This window comes from Hibiscus syriacus, unplaced genomic scaffold (assembly GCF_006381635.1).
Source record: "Hibiscus syriacus cultivar Baekdansim isolate YM2019G1 unplaced genomic scaffold, ASM638163v2 tig00116959_pilon, whole genome shotgun sequence".
Taxonomy (NCBI): Eukaryota; Viridiplantae; Streptophyta; class Magnoliopsida; order Malvales; family Malvaceae; genus Hibiscus; species Hibiscus syriacus.
In genome coordinates, this window is record NW_024063485.1 from 4537769 (window position 1) to 4556609 (window position 18841).

An 18841-nucleotide genomic window follows, 5' to 3' on the forward strand; every position below is an offset into this window, starting at 1 on the left:
CTGTGGTGGATAAGTTTTTCTTAGGCAAGATTTATTTGGTTTGACTGATGCTGCTGAGGAGAAAGGGTTGTTTGGATTGTGTTTGTGCAAGAAACTTACAGAGGAAGAACATTTCAGTCGTGACAACGTAAATTTGCAAAGGCCAACAGAAAGGATGAGAACGTGAGGAGCATATTTATCTCGCCGAGGCAAGGTTTATCTACAGAAGTCTCAAGCAGGTGTGACAAAACCGACTATGTCACACGCCAACTGCATGACCTACTTCACGTGCAAGAAAGCCTCAATTATTCTGCAAGCAAGTCTGGACATTTAATAATGGTTATTTAAGGAAACTCCAAAAGCATGCACAGCCTAAGAGATCTTTCCTTATAAATAACCAACCGTAGCTGCTAAAAGGAAAGGCAAGGAAGAAGAGAGAATAACTTTATCCAAAGCGTGAACGAGCAACTGCAGTGCTTCTTCACCGCTTACCCACCGACCTTCCTTAGTGTCCTCCATATCTAGACTTTAGCAGAGCGGTGATCAGGTCTCGAGAGATGCTGATCACCAAGGCAGGCATAGTGTTGATCAAAATCATCGTGAAAGAGCCCTCGGTTTTGGGAGTCATTCTTCCTTTGTTTTTAACTCTTTATCTATTTAGGGTTCTATTAAACGTTGAATCTTGGATGATTTTTTATAGCATCATGATTGTCTTACTTGATGTTAAACTTGTTTTGCCTTAACAATGTTTTTATGTTTTATGAATGATGAATTATGTTTTCTATTAACTGTTTTTCTCATCGTTTAAATATTTTACCTTACGTTGTGAGAGGATCAAGATATCACCTAGGATTTTGGTAAAACATGTCTTGGCAATATAAGAGCATCGAGAGGCAGCCTTTTGTCTAGATAGTGATTCTTAAATTGAGAGAATTAAGATAGATTCACATGAGCAATGGAATGAATCCGGGTTGGTGAAGTTATAACTTGTTACCTTAGAGATAAGGAGTGAGTTTCAAATGACTAAAAGGGATAGATGCTAGAGTAGGATAGATAACACCTATAGTTTACGCTGAGAGGTATTGCTACAACAACAATTTGACACATCAAGGGTTGTAGTTAACGCTGAGGAGTTTTTCCATAGCAATAGTCTAAGAATACCTAGTAATCCTGTCGGGCAGCTTCAGCAAGTCATAATAATTCATTTTAGACTCAGAATAACTGTTGTCAAAGAAAATTTTTAGCATAAGTGCTCTGTGATACGTATGAATATGTGGGGTTGTTTGCATTATATTTATATCAACACATGTCATGTTTTATTTTAGCATTCTGCATACTTATTTTGCCTTGACCAAACTTTTCTGCAATCGTTAAATCACTTCTTGTTTTATTAATATTAGTTCTTAAGCTGACACTTAGTATGATTTAGTTTGGGGACAGTTCTAGTTGTGGTGAAATATATTTCTCGCCCAATCCCAGTGGAGACGATGTCATGTTTTATTTTAGCATTCTGCATACTTATTTTGCCTTGACCAAACTTTTCTGCAATCGTTAAATCACTTCTTGTTTTATTAATATTAGTTCTTAAGCTGACACTTAGTATGATTTAGTTTGGGGACACTAGTTCTAGTTGTGGTGAAAATATATTTCTCGCCCAATCCCAGTGGAGACGATCCCTATATTACTTGAATCGTTAATGTATACTTGCATAGATTTTCTTGCCTTAACATATACATTTACAAGCGATCTTTAGGCATAAAGGGACAATAAGGAGTATGTGATTTGATTAAGAAAGCTCATGCTCAGAGTCATAAGTTTGACTAGAGAAAATGGGTTATTCACCTTCATGTTCGAACTGAAGCCATGGGCGAAGAAAGTGTTGGAGTAAAGAGTAGTCAAGGAGTTATCTAAAGCCTTAATAACCACTGAGTCCACAGAGAATTTGGAGTCAATAAGAGAAAGATTTCCAAGGCAAAGCTGAAAGCCTAGGGTAGAGGGGAGGGAATCTGTGATGAAGGTAAGTTAAAGGATGAGGAATGTAGTTCCCCGAGTGGCATTGAAAGTCCACTCAATAATGAACCAGATGGTGAGTCTGGGAAAGATGTGTGCAGACTTGGCACAAGTACAAGTGTCAAAGATTCTAAGCCAATAGTAAGAGTTGAGCAAACAAAGGGTCTCTAAATTAATATTAAAGGTGTTGTAAGATTGCCCGAAGGGAGTCAAGTTATCCAAGGTGATGGATGAGCCCAATATCAAGTTGTCCAGGTAAGAGGACGAACCCAGGATCAAAGAAGCATTGAAACTTAGCTCAATAAGGTTTTTTTCTTCCAAGGTGAGTGGGAGCCAAGTACATGAAGGGTTGTTCGTGTCCAAGGAGTTTGTCAAGCATGTTCGTGTAGAGAACATGACTTCAGAGACCATTATAAGAGAAGGGTCGAATGAGGTTCTTACCAAGGATGTTCACGTGAAGAAAAGTCCATTAGACACTATTAGACAAAAGTCGGAGGGGGCCATGACTTTGAAGGACAAGGCAACCATGGAGAGAATACCCATTTTTAAGGTAGGAAATGAGCTCCAACCTTGCAGTTAGAATGGAGGAGGCAAGAAGGGGCATCAGGCTTTACCATGAGAAAATATTGATGCATGGTGACACGAAGAAATCCAATGAGGAGGGTTCCATGTGAGGAGTGTCAGACTTTATAGATTAAGAAAGATTGGCGCATTTTGAGTAAATGCCATGAAATCATAGGGCAAGATACATATCAACATGATTCTAGTGTTCTTTTTAGTTTGATTTGTTGTCTTTAGTGAGCGTCGGTCGAGTAAGATTTAACCTTTAGCGCGGATAAAACAAAGTTTGGAGGGAATCCAAGACTTTACCACAGGGCTAGGAGAGTCCAAGCTGAGACAAATCAAGACTTGTAGGAAATAGTTCCTAGGAAAAGATGTAAAAATGGGTGTGTTTCGATTTCATCCCTTGGCGGCAAGAGCCAAATCAAGTATAGCCTTTATGGGGAGTCCGAGTCCTTATGAGGGGATGTGAGGAAGTAGAGGCGTCGAAAGGCAACCAAGTTGATATGAAGTATGGCGCGAGAGATCATAAAGTTATATGTTGCAGAAGACAATGCAAGCAGTTTGTGTGGGAGGACCGTAACATGCCAAGGCATTAAGAAGTATCCAAGGTGATGTTGCTTAGGATTGTCGAGTGGAGTGACGAGGTCGTCGCAAGGTTTGGTGGTAGAGAATGTCATGGGTTGTGATATTTGGGTCTGATACATTGGCGCAAGTGTCTGTTAAAGAGGTCCTATGAAGAATATGGGATTTCCAAGGCCACCAGACTTGGGTCATCACTTGGAGAATGTTGTAGAGCCCATTCACATTGACCGTGCAGAAAATGAATGTGACATCATATCCGAAGATGATCATATTAGATCGATAATTATGGCAATAGATAACAAATTAGGAAGATATTGGGGCGATCTTACCATATCCAGTGTGAAAACCTATCCAAGAAAAGAATCCTACTAATGGATGTAATTAGATAGGATTGGTTTGGTGTTTCCTTGATTTAGGGGATCTTGTATTAATTGGTCTTATTTATTGACGTAAATCGATATAGGCCCTTGATTGAGAGGGAGATCAACTATAAATAAAAGCATCTCCTTCTCATTTGTATTCATTCATCCATTCTTTCATTCATTTATCCATTCTCTTGGGAGAGAATCATAAAACTCTAAGGCATTTACTTTAGTTATTTGCTCTTTATTCTCTTTGTGTTGTTGTCTCTCTTGGTGGCTAGGAATAACCACGCTTTTGTTTGCACTTCCACACCATAGTCCAACCTTGGTGGCTTGGAGTAGACACGTTGGTGTTAAAGCTTCTGCATCCTAGAAGCCTTGAGGGCTTGGTTCTAATCTTGGTGAGTTTGCATGCTCACTAGGCTTGGGTAAGGCTTACTTAGTCGTAGAGAAGACCTAGAAATGTCAAGAGGCGTCTAATATTACACGTCATGTTAGACCTTAACTCTGATATTGTGACAGTTTGGGCATTTCCCTTCCCAAACAAATAGCCTACCCATTTTATTTTCCCATTATAAACCACTTTGATCCTTATATCCTTTTATTTTATTCACCACATTTTTAAACCCGAGCCTATTTCATTTTTCTTATTTTTGTTACACTTCTTCAAGATAATTTGAGATTATTTCTGGGAAAACCAGAAAACAATTGTTCAATAAATACATTGTAGAATCAAACAAAACAGTCTAGAAATTTACCCTGTTCGAACAGCAAAAAATAATGCAGTTTGGTTGAAACAGTGCAAAAAAATTCAAATAATGCAGTCTTGATTTGCTGAGCAGAAAATTCAGTGCATAATTTTTTTTGTTCGAGCAGAAAAAAAGAAAAACCAAATGTTTTTAAAAAGGAAAAAGAAATAAAAGGAAAAACATAAAATTGAGTGAATTTCGCCTTCCTTTCATTTTTTACCTTTCTTTGATTTTTTTTGGAATAGTCTCTACATTGTCTTGAATTTTAAAACCTTGTTTCTCGACCTTTATCCTACCCGAACATTAGTCTCGTTACAACCCAATTTGAAGTCCTCTTGATTGTTGCAACATTTTCATGCTAAGTAGTGGAGATTATATTTAGTTACAAGCCTACGGAAATGTGTTGATTAGTTTACGCTTGAGCGATTCTTTCACTCGAAACACATGAGCGAAATGAGTGAACTCATGTGAGGAACTAAGTCTCGAATTCTTTGAAATTGATGGATGATTGAAATGCCATTATTGATTTACACTTAATTGATTATATCTTGCTTGATTTTTCTTGAATTTCAACATTTACTTGACTGAGTTTGCTTATAAACTTTGGAAATTCTGTGAAATTAAGATTGACAACTTTAGATTGTTGACATGGTAATTGAGAAATGCTTGAGGACATGCATTGAATAAGTGGGGAGAATTTGATTAGTGTTTAAATTATACATTATTTTATGATTAATTACTCCTTTATTAGATAATTTTAGTTGCTAACTTGGGCCTTTTCATTCATTTTCTATACATGACATTGAATTCCATAAATTATACTAAGAACAATTAATCGTGCAATTTTTTATTTTTCGGGATTCATGGATGGCTTAGTGGGCACGACTTGGGATATGACACACCCGACATGGCGTCTAGTCAGCGACTGATGTTGCAGCTGACATTATGATGACGGAGCAAGTGACATGGCACCCATTAACAGCTTCTAGGAGGCCCAGTCAGCAGCTTCGAGAAGATCATATTAGCAGTGGTGTGGAGAATGAGACTTAGCCGAATTTTAATTCTAAATTAAGATTTATCTTATTTTGTTTTTAGGAAGTATCTTTTGTTTTGAATATTATTTTCTACTTTTTTAGGATTATAAATACCCATTGGGGTAAGCCTCTAAGCATCTATTTTCATTCATAATTCATTCAACTCTTGTTTCTTTCTTCCTTTAGATTTATAAAAGTTTTTCTTTCTTTTTACTTTTCAAGTTACTTTATTTTTTCTTTCAAAATGCTGAGTATGGTTTCTAACATGCTTACCTAAGTTTTCTATAGCCAAGGGATATAGCAATGACTCGATTCTAAGTCGTGAAAATCGAAAAGCACTTCATACCTTCAAGGGTTACATTTTTAGTTTTCAAAAATCAAGGATCAGTAATCGACCATCCTTTTATAACCAAAGCGATTTCATTTCAAAAAGTGCACGTTAGAATTGAATTTCGGCTTCGATTAATAGTTGGGAAGAATGATCGTCCTGTGGCACATTCGACTTCCTGTGAACAAACTTAGCAGTGGTCCGCTAAGCGAAACTGAAACCGGGTTAGATTCTCAATTGAAAAGATAAAATATGAGTCGGGTTTTTCCAGAATTTAAAGGTGTTGAATTAATAAATGATTGCTACTATTAACTCACAAAGAGTCGGGATCTGAAAAATGATTTTAGATTCTCAATTCATATGAGAGAAAAACAAGTTATAGGGGTTGGGCCCTATAGACTGTAACCAATGTGAGCCCGAAGGTAAAATTCTATTCGAGGATCTATTTAAATCGAGGCACAAGCTTTAGCCCAAAACTGATTTTTACCAAATGAATTTTATTTTCTTTATTTACTATTTTATTTGATTTCAATCAATATTATTGCTTCGTTTTAATTCTCCAAAATTGTCCCTCTAATTTCTTTTACAAATCACGCTTGAAGCCATATCAAAAGCGAGGAAATCGTCAAACTCCTAGTCCCTGGGGATCGATCCTTACTCTCACTATTCTAATTATTATTATTCATTTTATTGGGATTATGGCTATTTATTTTTGACATCATAACGAAGCATGTCACCTACTAGGTTCAACAGAGTTCAAAGACTCTTTCCTTTTTCTTTGTTTTATGTGATAGTCTCTAGCAAGATTTGGTTCGTGATCTCGCAAGTTGTGCTACTATGAACTAGTCATACCATTGTTTTGTCCTGGGAGACTGACGACTGAGATATCTCGAGCACCAAAGAGTGTCCGAAAATCTGTTTTAAGGAAACTACGTAGTTGCATATCTCAACCAGATTCAAGTTCGATATTCTATTATTATTCGGGTTTTTTACTCTAATATATTTCTTCTACTTTATTAATAAAAATTTAATTTAATTTTTTATTTTATTTTCATCTCGATTGTATAACATTATCGTATAATATTTATTTATTTATCTAAGCCGCCATAAAGTTCTCAAAATGAAATTTCTGACAAAGACAATATTCAATTGAAGTTGTTAGAAAAAAACTATACATATATTCTCACACCTTATTTAACAATAAATGATAATAATAAGTACAAACATTATGCTGCAAGTGGAAGATTTTTTTTATACTAGTCAAGCTTAAGGTGCTAGCACGTTTTTCGAATTGGGCAAACAGTGATATAAAATCCATGGAACTTGAACTTAATAATGCACCAGAGAGTGAGTTCCCATTAGACGTTTAAAGAGCTTTCATTTATACTGTTTCATAGCAATTGTTGCAGAAATGGAAATTCATATTACTTCAAAGCAACTGGTTAAGCCTTCCTCTTCGAAACTTCATCTTTTGGAGCCCTTCAAGTTTCCCCTTTTAGACCTACTCGCTCCAAGAAAGTATACTCCGGGAGTCTTCTTCTACGCTAAACTCAGTGATTCCGATATCGACAGTTCCCAATTCTCAGAGCAACTAAAACAATCACTCTCGAAAGCTTTGGCTCAGTTTTACCCTGCTTCTGGTCGGCTGTAGAACAACCTTTTATTACTGATTTCGACGAGGGAGTTCCGTATGTTAAAACCAGGGTGAAAGGCCGGTTATCCGATTTCATTGGCCAAACTCAAAATCTAGAGGCAATAAACCGATTGCTTCCTTATTGACCCTTTTGCTATATTCAAGACTCAACAGCTCCCCAATTGGCTGTTCAACTCAACATCCTCAACTGCGGTGGGATTGCACTTGCTTTGTGTGCTTTCCACAAGGTCTTCGAAGGAACAACTGTGTCTGCTTTCATGAACAGTTGGGCAGCTTTCAGTCGTGGCTAAAATGGGGAAATACCAAATCCTGGACTGTTAGGGGCATCGTCAATGACGTCCGGCGTAAGATAACAAGGACTTACGTGTTTGATGTCAATGCGATATCGACTCTTAAGATGAAAGCGAAAAGCAAAAGCTTGGAGCATCCTTCCCGTGTATTAGTTCTCAGTGCATTCCTATGGAAACATGGCATCCAGGCATCTCGATCAGAGTCAGGAACTCTAAAACCAGCTATTTTATGCCAGCCAGTAAACATTCGACCCAGATTGAAGCCCCAATTACCGATTTATTCAATAGGGAATCTGTATTCGATGGCCCTAATGATCCCCAGGTTGTTCTACAAGTGTTTAAAACTATAGCAGACGGACTCATCCATGTTGCAGAAATGGTGTCAAAAGGAGATGCAGATTTTTTTCATTTTAAGCTGCTTGTTGAATACTTTGGATGCAGATGCAGATTTTGGGTGGGGAAAGCCCACTCTCATTAGCACTCCAGCGGTTGATAACCGTAATCGAGATCTGCACAATTGGTTCTATATGAAAAACGCCAAGCAGCGCAACCATTGAAGTATGGATTACTCTGTCTGACCAAGAGATGGATTTTCTTGAACATGACCCAGAGTTCCTGGCATTTGCTTCTCCAAAATCTTGCTTTGATAAAAGTAAGATCTAAACATAAACACAAAGAAAGGGTATCTCCCAAATTTAAAAACATTGGTTCCAGTGCTAAGTTTCTTAGTTTTAAAACTGTTGTGTTAATAATCAAAACTATCAAGTTTTGAAATTTGTTTCTATTTGTTGATGTCTTTGTACAATCTGCCTCGCTAGAGGCTACTATAAGTTTGATTCAAATAATTGATGGCTTTGGTTTTGTATACAAATAAAGTAAATAGGTTACATCCACATATTACTAAATACAACTACTTCTATTTTTTTAAATATCTCTAATTTACTCGTGTATGAAACAATCATATATCCTTAAAAAGTATCGAAAGTAGATGTAGCTAATCAATTCAAGATGTCAGCTGTTAACAATCAGACGAGTCGAAACAATCAATCAACTCAAGCAAGAGACTTTGAGAGGAATTTGTTTCATGCTACTTGTATTTAATCTACCAGAGAATCTCCACTATAAAAGGTTGCGACTTATACTGAAGGATCCATTGATGTGAAAAAGATGATAGTCCTTAAAGACAATCTTGTTAGATGGTGTAAGTGCTTTATGAAAATAAAAGATGTTGCAAAAAGTATGCATATTGATGGAATTAAATGCCCAACAATCATTCGATTAAGTGTCTGAAAGTTCTATTAATCTTCAAATATGAAACCAACAGAGAAAGTCTTGAAAGATAATTTAAGTTCGTTGAAAAAATGGTTTGAAAAGGTGGAAGTTTGGTCGAAGATAGAGTGTCTTAACCATCAAGCATGTCTGTCATGTAAAAGTATTCCGACGTTTGTATGGAGCCAAAAGGCAATTCAAAATTTAGCAAAGAAATGGGATGAACTTATCTCTATCGATAAGAGAACATTGAGTCCAAGTTCGTTTGATAGGGTGTTGTTTCAAATAACAACAGAATGTATCTGAGATTTTTTAAAATTAGTGTATCTGAGGTTGAGTCATGCTTTAATCCAGAGTCCATTTGAGATGGGTCGTTGGAAGGTAACGAAGAAGCTTTCTCGGCCATACATAAGGAGAGTGTTTTAATGGAATTAGTGCCCGGAGTTTGTTTAGAGACTACAATGCTTGTTGAAATTAATGGCGATGCTAATACATGCAATTCTATGGGGGGAGTATGCAGGTACTCGTTTATTTAACTTATTTAAAAATTAAAACTAGTAAACTAATTAAATTTTAATATATTTGAGTAAATGTATTAAGTAATTATAAAATACTAACATTTGAGTTAAACATTTCTTTTAGACCTTGTTTTTGTCTTGTTATCTTCTCAACTTGTATGAAATGAGTAGCAAATCAAGTAAGAGAAAAGCAAAGAATATGCTTACCCTAAGTATATTTCTTCATCAAATCAATGGTCCAAATGTGATTATATATGAAGCAAGTCACTTTCTTCGCTTCCTCAAACACTTTTGCTATAATAGACTTTTTTTCCAATATCCTCAAGCAATAAATTTAAGCAGTGAGGTGCACATGAGGTCCAATAAAGATGGTTTATTTTCAACATTAATCTTTTCCCAGCTGCTTTCATTGATGTCTTATTGTCGTCACTATTTGGATAACGTACCCTTCCCCAATTTTTTCAATAACTTTATCTAATAAATTGTAGTTGAATTCAGCACTACGAACGCTCGAGACATCCACATATTTCCAAAATATGGTTCCTTTACTACAATAAACAAGGAAGTTGATGATGTGTATTTGATTTAAACTTTTGGTCTAACCATTACACATCAGAGTTGCACCCAATTGTTTTCAATGCATCTTCAGTCCATTTACCAGTTCACGAACTTGTTCATACTTCGATGTCAAATACACATCTGAAATCTTGTAAGGTGTTAGGAGCTTTACACCTTGTTCAACTTCCAGTGATACTTGAATTAAGTTATAAAACCAAGGCAAGCTTGTTAATTGAAAAAGAAGTCGAAAGTCGATCATATATTAAAAATTTTGAGATCGCTTCACCCATCTTTTTACCCAATGTATTTAAAATAGATTTGCTAACCTTTGGTTGTCTTGAGCTTTTGCTCTTAATCGGTTCAGGTATAGTACCCTTTAAAGTAAATTCAGTCTCACTTGGGATGTATCTTTTTCCACGATATTTTCCAAACGATCCATGAGAAGAGAATCGTCCTTCTTCATAAACGTTACCCCAACCACCTGTACTTCGTCTGAAATCTTCTCTTTTATGCCACTCTTGTTCTGATTAGATACTTTCTTGAGTGGCTTGTCTCATAGAAGCAACATCATCGATGAATTCATCTTCCTCTTCTCTTAATTGTGATAAGAATTCATATGTTCTCCTTTTTTTGTCCATTTTCTTTTCCTTTACTTCTTTAAGTAATTTCATCATGCTTTCTCTAATGATACATGTAATCAAATAAATATAATTCACACTATTAATCGTGTATAATCTTTATTTTTAACATTGAAAAATAATTGTAAAGAACATTTGTAAAAAAATAGTTATAAAGTTTTACATACCAGTGACATTAGGGCATAGTATAACTTCATCGGTTGTATGAGCAATGTGCTCTTTAAAATGTTTTATACCTTATTTCGTAACTTTCCACAAAGTTTACATAGAACATTTCGTTTCGAATTTGGAACTGGATCTCCTAAGTCTCAACCTATATCTTTGCTCGGTGCACCTTCTAATCCTTCAGTTGGAAATTTTTCAGTTTGGGTGGCATGCTTCAATTTTAGTAAAAACTAAAATTCATTAAAATAAATTTAATGTATTTTTTAACTTGAATTATTATTTAATTATACTAGTTCAACATCAAAATGCAATGAAATATTAAAAATGAAGGTTAAATTTTTTTAATGGAATTTGATTTAACTTTAAGAACACACGTAAATTAAAATAAAAGTGTAAACTTAAAGAACACAATACTTGGACTAAATTAAATAAAAACTAAAGTTTTCATTCTAAAGTAAGGATTAAATTATAAATTCTAAAAGGTGAGGGGATGAAAAATTAATATACCCCTTAAAATATATTTTAGAATTTATTTAAAAAAAAAATTGTTAAATGGAAAATGAGAGTGGGAGTTGGCGGCCCAAACATATACATTTTGTTTTTTGAATTGAAAATCCAAACATAATATTTAAAGAAAATTCCAGAAGCTATCTTATTCTCTCCAAGTCCTAAGTCTCCTCACTTTCAACCTTTCATTTTCACATTATTCCATCGAACTATGGATTTTTTCTCTTCTATTTCTCTCCTCACTTTTAATCTTTTCTCCTCTAAACTTAAATCTAGGGATTTTTTTATAGAAAATTAATCAAAAATTTCTGCTTTTCTTATTTTTTACCATCTCAAATGGAAGCCGAAGCCAGTTCCATTAATGCTCAACTACTTCACAGGCCACGAGGCTCAATGGACATAAGATTTCCCCCAAAATAGCTTTGTTTTACCGGCTTGTCCCCTTCTCAGTTTGATCTTTTTCATGGTGAATGGTGAGTCTTGTTGGATGTGCTCTTTATTTTGTTTAGATTTTACAGAGTTTCTTTATAATAGACCATTTGTTTGAAATTTGGTTGTTGTGCTGCCGATTCAATTCGTCACCATTTAAATTGAGTTTGGATTACTTTCTTTTGTATTATTACAATATATTTTCTCTAATTTGTTTTCTTTTGCATAGTATAGATTACAGGGAATATACTCCTTGCATATTTGGGTAAGAATTTCATCTTTTTAAATCTGTTTTTTCAATAACTATTGAAAAACAGTAATTACATCCTTTGTTGATGTTATACATCGATACGTGTTAAATTTCAGGAAAAATTAGAGGCGCAATGGACTGCTTCGACGTGAATCTGCTTGTTGGATTTCTCCTTAATTGGAGAGGTTCTAGAAAATTCTAGAGCTTTCTGTAGAAGTGTAGAATTTTCTAGAACATTCCGGAGAACTCTAGAGAAGTGTAGAACTCTCTAGAAGCTTGTGGAAGAGTGTGTGGAATCCTCTGGAATATTTTGGAGATGTGTGGAACCTTATGGAAGAGTATGGAAGAATATGGAAGGGAGAAAGAGTGTAGAGCTTCCTAGAGTGTGTAGAACATTCTAGATAATTAATCTCAACTATTGGATGTAAGTAATCTCCACCATTCATTGTGGAGGTGGAGTAGTATAAATAGGGGTGAGAGACTTCATTCCAAACCATACAAAATCCATGAAATCCAAGCTTGAGAAACTAGAGAGTTAGAGAGCCTCTTTGAGAGAGAATAGATATAGCTTGGGAAGTCTTTATCATCAAGCTTGAGTGAGTCACCAAGTGTGAGTCAAATTTTGTGAATACATCCTTATAATCCTACTATTCTTTTGTATAGTGGAAGAATCTCCAAATTGAAGAATTAGATTATTGTGTTCTCTTTACTATATTTAATATCTAAGTGCATATCTTAACTTCACGAAGCGGGAAAGATCGTGATTCCCAATAGTGGTACCAGAGCCAAGTTCATTCGTAGCCGTAATTAGCTTGTACAATTCAAGATGGAGGATAACGTTGCTCATGATGGAGACATGTTCAAGCTCATAACAAATAACTACTCATATTGGAATTCGATCCTTCAAGAGAGAACAGAAGGTCGGTAATGTTAAGCCAGACCAATCAGCCCAACAAAGAAGCAAGAAGATAATAGTACTACTGTTGTAGTATCAAAAGAAGATCTGTTATATCTCGTTGATGAAGGCAATATCCTAAACATTGCTTATGATGATAGCTCTTGGATTGTCGATTTTGGTGCTTCATTCCATGTTACTCAACATGGAAGTTTCTTATCATCTTACCGAAGCAGTGACTTTGGTACGGTGCAAATGGGAAATCAAGACGGGAGCAAAATCGTCGGATAGGAAACATCAACCTGACGACAAGCACTGGATGCAAGCTTATCTTAAAAGATGTGAGGCATTTTTCGGCCATGCGCCTCAATCTTATCTCTGTTGGGAAGCTAGATGATGCTGGTCAAATAAATTACTTTGGTGAAGGAAAGTGGAAGCTCACCAAAGGAAGCCTAATAATGGCTAGAGGAAAGAAAGAAGGGTCATTGTATGTTATTCAAGCTAAGCTCTGCAATTGAGAGGTAAACATCACCACTGAAGATGTGGAGATATGTCATAAATGACTTGGGCACATCAGTGAGAAGGGTCTTTACATGCTCGCTCGGAAACAACTCCTACCTGGCGTGAAATGTAAACTACTTGATCCTTGTGCTCACTGTTTAGCTGGAAAACAACACAGAGTTAATTTCCAAAGATCTTCTCCGCCCACAAGGAGAAAAAACATCCTAGACCTCGTACACACCGACTTGTGTTCGATGTCCGAGAGATCAATATGTGGTGCATTGTATTTTATCACCTTCATTGATGACCATTCAAGGAAGGTGTAGGTGCACCTGTTAAAATCAAAGGATCAAGTGCTTGACGCATTCAAAGAATTTCATGCCCTAGTGGAGCGTGAGATCGGACAGAAGATCAAGTGGGTAGGATTTGACATTAGACTAGAGAGGACTCCACCCAAGATACCACAATTGATGGACTAGCTGAGAGAATAAATAAAACAATTGAAGACAGATTTCGATGTGTGCTCTCTCATGTTAAGTTACCCAAATCATTTTTGGGAGAAACTATAATGGCAGTGGTTGACATTGTCAACCTTACACTATCAGTTTCCTTGAACGAGGACATCCCAGAAGAAGTCTGGAAGGGCAAAAAAACTTTATACGATCATCTCAAGCTATTCAGGTGCAAGGTATTTGTTCACATACCCAAAGATGAGAGAGCCAAGTTTGACCCAAAGACGAATGAATGCATCTACCTTCATTCACCTAAGGATGAATTCGATTATCAGCTTTGGGATTCAGTCAATAAGAAGGTTGTCCACGACGAATGAATGCATCTACCTTCATTCACCTAAGGATGAATTCGATTATCAGCTTTGGGATTCAGTCAATAAGAAGGTTGTCCACAGTAGAGACGTTGTTTTCTTCGAAGACTAAATAATCGAAGATATCAAAATTCAGAGAGGCCAAGATTAAGAAGCAGCAAGAACATCGAACCTACTCCAGTTTAACTAAAGGATAATAATACACAAGAAAACAATGATTCTAAAGATCTTAAACCTATGTTAGGACAAATCAGCCAGGAGACTAATGATGAACCAGCTCAGGAAGAGCCTCAATCTAGCTCTCCAACATCACCAGAGCCGAGCCGATCTTTGAGAGATAGAAGACCATCCACTTGGTATAATATAAATGAGTATGTTATGCTCACTGATATGGATGTCAAACCAATTCAGGAAGAAGACCCATTTATTGCTAGAATTGGAGGAGTCTGAGAAAGATACACCACCAAGAACACTACCAAGCCAGTCTGACTCCAAAGAGAAAACGCACTAAACATACGAGGAGTGAGACCCCACCATCACCACAATGAGGTACCTCTAGTTTCATTAGAATTTATAATTCATATAGTTTAGCTTAACTAAGTTCTTATGCATTGATGATATTGTATCCTTCAAGTTTGGGGGATATAGTGTTCGTAGTTAGGCATTTGCATTGATAGTTGTTAACAGAATTTTGTTATGGCATATGTTTTATTTAGAGACAGTTTTAGGAATAATTTGATTATGTCTAATGATGATAGATTTTTTATTGATGTGATTTATTTAATGTACATGATTGTCAATATTGATAGAACCAACTCGAGGACTTGATTTGTTGCTATTCATTAATACACGATTGTATGTTTTCTATGCTTAAGGATTTTATAAATCTTTTATAAAATAAATTTTGTATGTTGCAACATAACTTGATGATTAATGAACTTAATTAATAATTGATAGCTTGAAAGGCTAAATTAGACTCCCCTATGTTGAGTAAATGTGTTGAATTATGAATAAATACTTCGACATAACTATAGAGGACACTCCTCTTTACTATAGAAGTGCATGGATATTGCGTTTTAATAAATGGAAGCTATAGCATACGAGTGAATGAAAGTAGTCAAAAGATGACTCTGCCTGACTAACTCAAGGATGCAATGTTTACTCCAATTTATCTGGAGTATAGAATGGTAGTTGTGATAGGCTGACTCCCCTCGTAGCAGTAAAAAAAACAAATAATTTAACATAAGAAAATGGGAGTAACAATGTGTTTAATGGTTAAAAAAATGCTAACGCAGAATAGGGGACATACCTAGAAATTTTCTAAGTTTGTTAAGCATAGACCATATACAATCATGCACAGACATATGAAAATGGTATTGTTCTAGCGAAAAGTTCCTGAATTCTTAACAAATCTAGCATGTTGAAGTCAATTGTATTTTACAGCTGAATTTTATACCTTACAACTTCATTGGATTGAACTTTACCATAGCATTTCTTTTGATGATTACTATCCATTGCTTGAGGATAAGAAATAGCTTAAGTTTGGGGTTGTGATAACCCCCTAAAAAGGCTAAAGTTCATACTTTTTTTACTTAGGTTATTAGATATTGAAAACCCCATTTAAGTGTGTTTAGTCTCATTTTATTGCATTTATCATACTTGCGGTGTAGTTTGCTTGGTAGTCTTTAATTATCTTATAAATGATGCTTTGATGGGATAAAGGTAGTGTTTTGGTTGTGATTTGTATAGGTGAATAAAACTTGAGGAGAATTGGAAAATGTCTTAACATTTTGTACAACATTCCTGAGCGAAATTACTGCAACATTTTGGATAGCATTTCTAGTCGTAGAAAATGAAAATAATCCAAAGATATTTTATTGTTGTTGTCGAGTTGTCCAAAAGACACATGTGTAGAGAATATTCCCTTAGGGTTCAAAAGGAATTAGGGCACTAAACCATAGGTGCCCCCACTATATAAAGAAAAGGACACCACATTTATGGAGGAGCATTTGGATTTTATGAGATAAGAGAGAAAAGGAGAGATGCAACAACTCTTCCTTCTTTTCTTCTTCATCATGGTGACCTCCATTGTTGGAGTTCTAAAGGGATAAAGATTGATTCCCTTTAAGAGAAGCATCAGTGCTTGGGTAGTTCACGGTAATCCACGATGACTCTTGGCTTGGGAGTTTTCTTCCTCCTTTAGTTGTTCTTTATTTTTCTTTATCTTTTATTGGATATGAGTTGTATTAAATAGATGATTATGGATGTTAATTACCCATCCATGAACTAACTTAAAATGTTTTGGGTTTATGTTGGATGAATTTATTTTTTGTTTTAATTAATGTTGCAACATTTCCAATTAATATACATGTTTTGTTCATTGTTTTATTGCTTAGATTTGTAAGAGCTTTGAAGAGATAGCCTTTATATGTGTTTGATTCTTGATATCAAGAGAGTTAAGCTTATATTTACGTGAACAATAGGGTCAAGCTGGGAGGCAAAACCTTAACTCACCTTAGAGATAAGAAAAGTGTTTCAACGACTAAAAGGAGTAGGGCTTATTCGATAGTATCTTGCTAGGGTTCACACTGAGAGGTAATACTGTAGCATTTTCACTGTTACGTTTTGTTACTAGAGATAGCCTAGAAACAACTCAGAAAACTATCAAGCATTGTATTAATTAGAAAATATTTGCGTATCAAATTTAGTACATCAAAAAACGCAACAAATTTTTGGCGTCGTTGCCAAGGATTGGCATTTTGTGGTTTTAGGTTTAGTTTCTCCACTATGTTATTTCTTTTTTTTTGTATAAAATTAATTGTTCTTTTTGTTCTTTTGTTTCAGGTGTTGTGCTACAGTGAAACCTATAGAGGATCTGATGACCACTTTTTTTCTTTGGTATCTAAAATAAAACAACTTTTTTGTCAAAGAAGATGTGTTCAAATTGCTTAAAGACCAATTTACAAACTATAAAATCAAGTGAAGGATCATGCAGATCTAAATGTTGTAGCAAATCTTAGCTATAGAGTTGCAGCTCGTCTACGTACTATTAAAGACCACTTAACTGCCAATTTGGACAATCTCATCCCTAGAATTACAACTGGTGAAGTTCACTGTTAACTTCCTAAAAAGGCTACTTTTAAGGCCTTTTTCACTTAAGTTATTGATTGTTTAAAAGTTCATTTTAGCCATTTTAAAATCATGTAGTTGCATTTGTGGTGGTAGTGCTATTTTATTTCTTAATGATACTGCTTGAGGGAAAGGTGCAGTTTGTCTATGATGTGCAGGAATAGCAAGCAAAAAGGATTCATTGGGAAGTAATGCCGCAGCATCACACGTTGTTGAAGCAGATTGAAATGTCTTGGCATTTATGGTGCAAAAAAATGACAAAATGATACAGTTGTATAAGGACAGTTGGCACTGCACGTGGAATGATTGTTGTAGCCACCTTCTAGAGGACTAAGGCCACCTGGGGAATTAAGTTCATGCTTATGGTGTGATTTTAGGGTATGAGGGGTATTTTGCATCTAACAACCTAATCATTACCCCTAGATCCTTTTATTATAATAATACCTAAATGGAGAGAATGAAGGGGACGTGAAGAGGCACACACACAGAGCAGAAGAAAAAAATCAGATTTTTATTTCCTTTTCCTCTTCTTCTTCTTGGGTTTTTCTCCATTGATTAAGCTCCAAGGAGTGCCGAGCTAGGTGCCGAGAGGAGCTAGTGAGCTAAGGTGATTCGTGATGGCCGAGGAGACCTCTGGTGGCGCATCAAAGGCTTGTTCTCACTTCCCTTTTTGCTACTATTTTTCGATTTATTTGTGGGTTATTGGAATGAATATTTGCATGACTTTGTGATTGGATATTTCGAACCCCACCATGAACTAACTTATTTGGTGGTGGTTGGTTTAATGTATGTTTAGACTTTATTTTAACGATATATTTGAGTTTATTTTGGTTCTTTATTTGCTTTGCTTATGAATGCTTCACCATCTAGACTTGTAAGAGGCATGGAAATGTTCATTTATTAGATAAAATTTAGGTATTCGGGAGAATTCTAAGCTAGAAATACTTGTAAGTATTCGAGAGAACCGTAAGATAAGATCCTCATAAGCAATGGAGGTTCCTTTGAGAACATTTTAGGAAAGCCCTGTTGAGCAAGTAAAGACTAGATAACTTAGATATACCTGATAAATAAGTTTAGCATCCTTAGACCAATCCCTGTGGAGACGATACTCGCTCATCACTGTATTACTTGAGCGATTGTATAGACTTGCACATTACTTGCGTATATTTTATAGTACTCACAACATGCAACAAGTTTTTGGCGCCGTTGCCGGGGATTGGCAGCCTAAAGTTATTTAGTTTTGCCAGAGCATTTTATTTTGTTTTCATTTTTATTTGTGTATAGTTTACTTGATATTTTTGTTTAATTTTTTAGGTTTATCTAGTGTATGCCTAGAAGAAATTCTGAAGAGCCTTTAGAACCGATAGAACCTGAGATTGAAAGACTCTTTCGACAAAGGAGACGAGCACAACGCGCTCGAGGAAATATGTATCAGATTGAAAACCAAGGCATTGGTCAGGATGATTGAAATCAGAATGTCGTGGCATTAAACAATGTTGAACCTGTTGGTAGGCCGCGTGTTATTCGTGATCACTTAAATCCGATGCTGGATGATCTGAATCCTGGAATTGTGGCACCCGACATTCAAGCTGCACATTTCGAGCTGA

General features: G+C 35.7%; 1 protein-coding gene across 1 annotated transcript; it reads left to right on the forward strand.

The window, feature by feature from the left end:
* Nucleotides 1-7019: 7019 nt before the first annotated feature.
* LOC120189741 lies at nt 7020-8083 on the forward strand. Its single transcript, XM_039192948.1, has 3 exons — nt 7020-7255; nt 7407-7791; nt 7994-8083. Exons 1-3 carry the CDS (start codon nt 7020-7022, stop codon nt 8081-8083), a joined length of 711 nt encoding a protein of 236 aa, XP_039048879.1.
* The last annotated feature ends 10758 nt before the right edge of the window (nt 8084-18841 follow it).